The sequence below is a fragment of the Loa loa genome (assembly GCF_000183805.2).
Source record: "Loa loa unplaced genomic scaffold supercont3.302, whole genome shotgun sequence".
Taxonomy (NCBI): Eukaryota; Metazoa; Nematoda; class Chromadorea; order Rhabditida; family Onchocercidae; genus Loa; species Loa loa.
The window spans coordinates 53,224-56,896 of NW_018108482.1; the positions used below are offsets into that span (position 1 = coordinate 53,224).

The following is a 3,673-nucleotide window of genomic DNA, read 5'->3' on the forward strand; positions in this document are numbered from 1 at the left end:
AAAAGCCAAGTATTTGGTCAATGTTTTCATCCAATTTTCTGATTCTGTTTTGATATGGGACGAGTAAATGATGAGTAATTTAGTTGGATTTAATTAATATTTCTAAAAAGATAGCTTAAATAGCTTTTAAAAAAAAAAAATTAATTTGAACGGTTAAATTTTTGAATAACAACTGGAAAATTTATTTCATTTTGAAATTTTAAACTTGAAAATTATAATGTTACAATTAAAATTAATGCTACAAATAAATGAAGGAAATGATGAAATCATTTGAAACATTTTTCTTTTTTTTTTTTAATCCTCACAGATCTGTTAGCATTATTGTAATTCCCTTTGCTATGCTTACAATTTTAATAAAATTTTTTGATAGATACAGTATTAATTACTCTAATAGAACAATTACCGTGATATATACAGTAATTTGCTGATAAAATACAGTGTCAATTTCTGTAACAAAACAATTATCCTAATAGATACAATGATTTTCTAATAAAAGCTATCAACTTCTTCAAGGAAAATAGTTACATTTTTCGTTTCTTAGCTAAATTTCAATAAACTCTGTAATTTTTCTAACAATCGACAATTAGTAACAATCCAAATGATTATCAAAATTTAGGACACAATTAGACTTGATCAATGCTTCAGCATGTCAACAATTTCAAAGATTTCATATGAGAATGCAAATTATCATTGATTCAATCAATCATGCATTATTAAAATTATACAACTATGATATGGAATTGATAAAATTTGAGGAAACATTTGTTGGTTCAACAATTTTATTAATTATCATTTTTGGTATTCTTCTAACAATACTATTATGGTTACGACGTTTATCATACGTTTTACCATCTAATGAATTTTCACAAAATAATGTAAATATTTTGGTTAATTTTTTTTTGAAATTTACATAATTCAATGTTAAACCTATTTTATTGATAGCATTCAAACTATCAATATTTGCTGCAAAATCTTACATACGATTAAAAATTTGGAAAATAGGCTTTTATTAAATTTTAAAGTTAAATTTTAAGTTATGTTTAGTTTTGTAGGAAAGACATCAACGGGAATATTATTATTCAAAAGGAAAGGAAACACCACAAGAAGTACCAGTATCAGTACCAGTACCAGTACCAGTACCAGCATCAGTACCAGTACCAGTACCAGTACCAGCATCAGTACCAGTTGCAGGATTATCATCTGCTACTGTCAAATTTACGTCAAACTTGGTATAGATATTTTTAGGTTTCATAATTCAATGAATTTCAGTGATGTTATTGATCGATCTTTTTAAAATTTCGTAGTATTACTATCTGGAATGGAAAAGATGTTGTGATATTTATCGATCAATAAAATCAATGTATTTATTAATGAATTTATTTCTGATTCATATTTTTTTTACCTCATTTTCTTCGCTTAATTAATTATTATATATCTATTACAGTGAAAGAAATTAATTTTAGTGAATTTAATTTTAATCAATTCTTTTTTTGACTGTCACCAAATACCTTGTTTGAATAATTCTATCTTTCTTTCCTTTCTTTAGGATAATTTAGGTAAGGCGACAAAAAAGCTAACCGGAAAATCACAAAACAATTCATCGCTTAATAAATCATCTTTGAAACCTGAAATTAACTTGAAATCTGACAATTTAATTAATCCCAATATGAAATCAATGGAGGAAGTGGTTACTGTTCCAAATGAATTTCAAACGATTGCTTTTAATCAAAATGTGCGTTTCTTTTCTTTTCTTTCTATTTTTGAAATTTGAAAATATATTTTAATCTATTTTACAATTAGTATATCACTAGAACTAGCAGTACAAAGTGTAAGTGTTAATATTAAACTGATACGATAGTAGTAAACAGATCATTTTACAATTAGCATATGATGATAAGAACTAATAACAAAAACCTGAAATGTCATTATCGAATTGATAAGATAATAATGGACAGAATGACCTGGTAAAGAAAAAGGTAAATAATGATGAAATTAAAGGATAAGGTAGATAGAGCAAAGGAAATTGCTATCCGAAATGAAGCTAATATAGAGAAGGTATTTGAAGCACATATACAAAAACATCAAAAAACTTGCAAGACCAATTTATCCGATTATTCAAATAATCGTTGTAATTGTCAAATTAAACAGAAAATTTTGGAAGTGAAACGACAGGTAAATGCTAATAATTCTATTTTTGATATCTATTTTTTTTTTTCATCAAAATTTGTGATTTTTTTGTTTGCAAAACAAATGATAAAATCATTAGTTTAGATGATATAAATGATAATTTTAGATTAAAAGATAAAATCATTAGGCTTGAAAGGATGCAAAAAATATCAACAAAATAATTCTTTCGTAGAATCTTCTAAAATACAATACAATACAAGCATTGTTCATAAGTAACTAACTTATCGATCGATTACAAGAAATAAAGTTAAAGATAATTTTTCATAAATCACAAAATATTTCATCAAATCAAAGGATATTCTTGAAATATTAAATTAATAAAAGAAAAAAAAGTGTTAATTAAATTTCAATAATTATAGCGATATATACCAATTTTATTGTTTTTATCGGATGAATCATTGACTAATGACATTTCTCATTCAACAATGGATAAATATCCCATGAAAAATATAAAACAACAAAAACGCCATTATATAAGAATTTTTTAAAAAAAATTTACATAAAATTTTGCTAATTTTATTGTTAATTTATTTTTAGTATTTTTTTTTCAAACGAAATAATTAATTATTTGAAAATAAAACTTGAATTATTTGTTAGATATGATAAGATTTGCATAATTCAAAATCAATTCCTTTTATCAGGATATTTATACGTCATGTATCTTCACGTACGTGAACACTTTTATGTATGCTTATTTGTTTAGGTTTAAATAAACGTTACTTGATCATTGCTTCATTTATCATTATCTTTTATCTAATCTTTCTAATCATTTATTGTGGGATATTTGAACTCAAATGAAACAGTTATTTTTTTTTCTTCTCTCTCTCTCTCAGAAAAACTATGATGTAATAGAATGAATTTCTTTATGAAAATTAAATATTGGACAGATAAAAGGAAATAATTCAACCAATTAATGACCAATGAAAAAAAGTAATGAAATAGCAAATTTCATAGAATGACAAAAATTTAAGTTATACTTAAAAAGATAAAATATGATTTATATATTTAAAAATTGAGATAATACGTTCAGATAGTATTCAAGTAGCTTTTATATTTTATCTTTATCGTTATTTCTCATACTTTATCTTTATCTGTATCTTTTATACCTTATCATTTATACTATATCGTTATCGTTATCGTTATCTTTCATAATTATCATTTAATCCTTTTTATCTCTCATAATTATCATTTAATCCTTTATTGCTACTTTTATCATTCATATTTTACCTTTATCTTTATCTTTTATATTTTATCTTTCTTTTATATTTTTGCAATTATAAAAGCAAAAATTATACAATACAATTTATATGAAATTTTCAGTATTGTATTTGGAGAAATTAAGAATAATTTGCGAAAAAAAGTAAATAATCTTTAAAATTGTTGAATTTTACAATAAAACTATGTGTTTAATATGATTAATTCATATGATAAGAGAAAGGAATATTGTATAAAGGATTAATTAGGAAGGAAATAATTAGGAAGAAAA

At 23.5% G+C, this 3,673-nt stretch overlaps 1 protein-coding gene across 1 annotated transcript; it reads left to right on the forward strand.

Moving 5' to 3' along the window:
- Window positions 1-734: 734 nt before the first annotated feature.
- Window positions 735-1,235, forward strand: LOAG_13558 (hypothetical protein; the record flags this gene model as incomplete). Its single annotated transcript, XM_003149064.1, has 2 exons — window positions 735-887; window positions 1,053-1,235. The coding sequence occupies 2 exons, from the start codon at window positions 735-737 to the stop codon at window positions 1,233-1,235; spliced, it is 336 nt and encodes a 111-aa protein (XP_003149112.1).
- Between the last annotated feature and the right edge of the window lie 2,438 nt (window positions 1,236-3,673).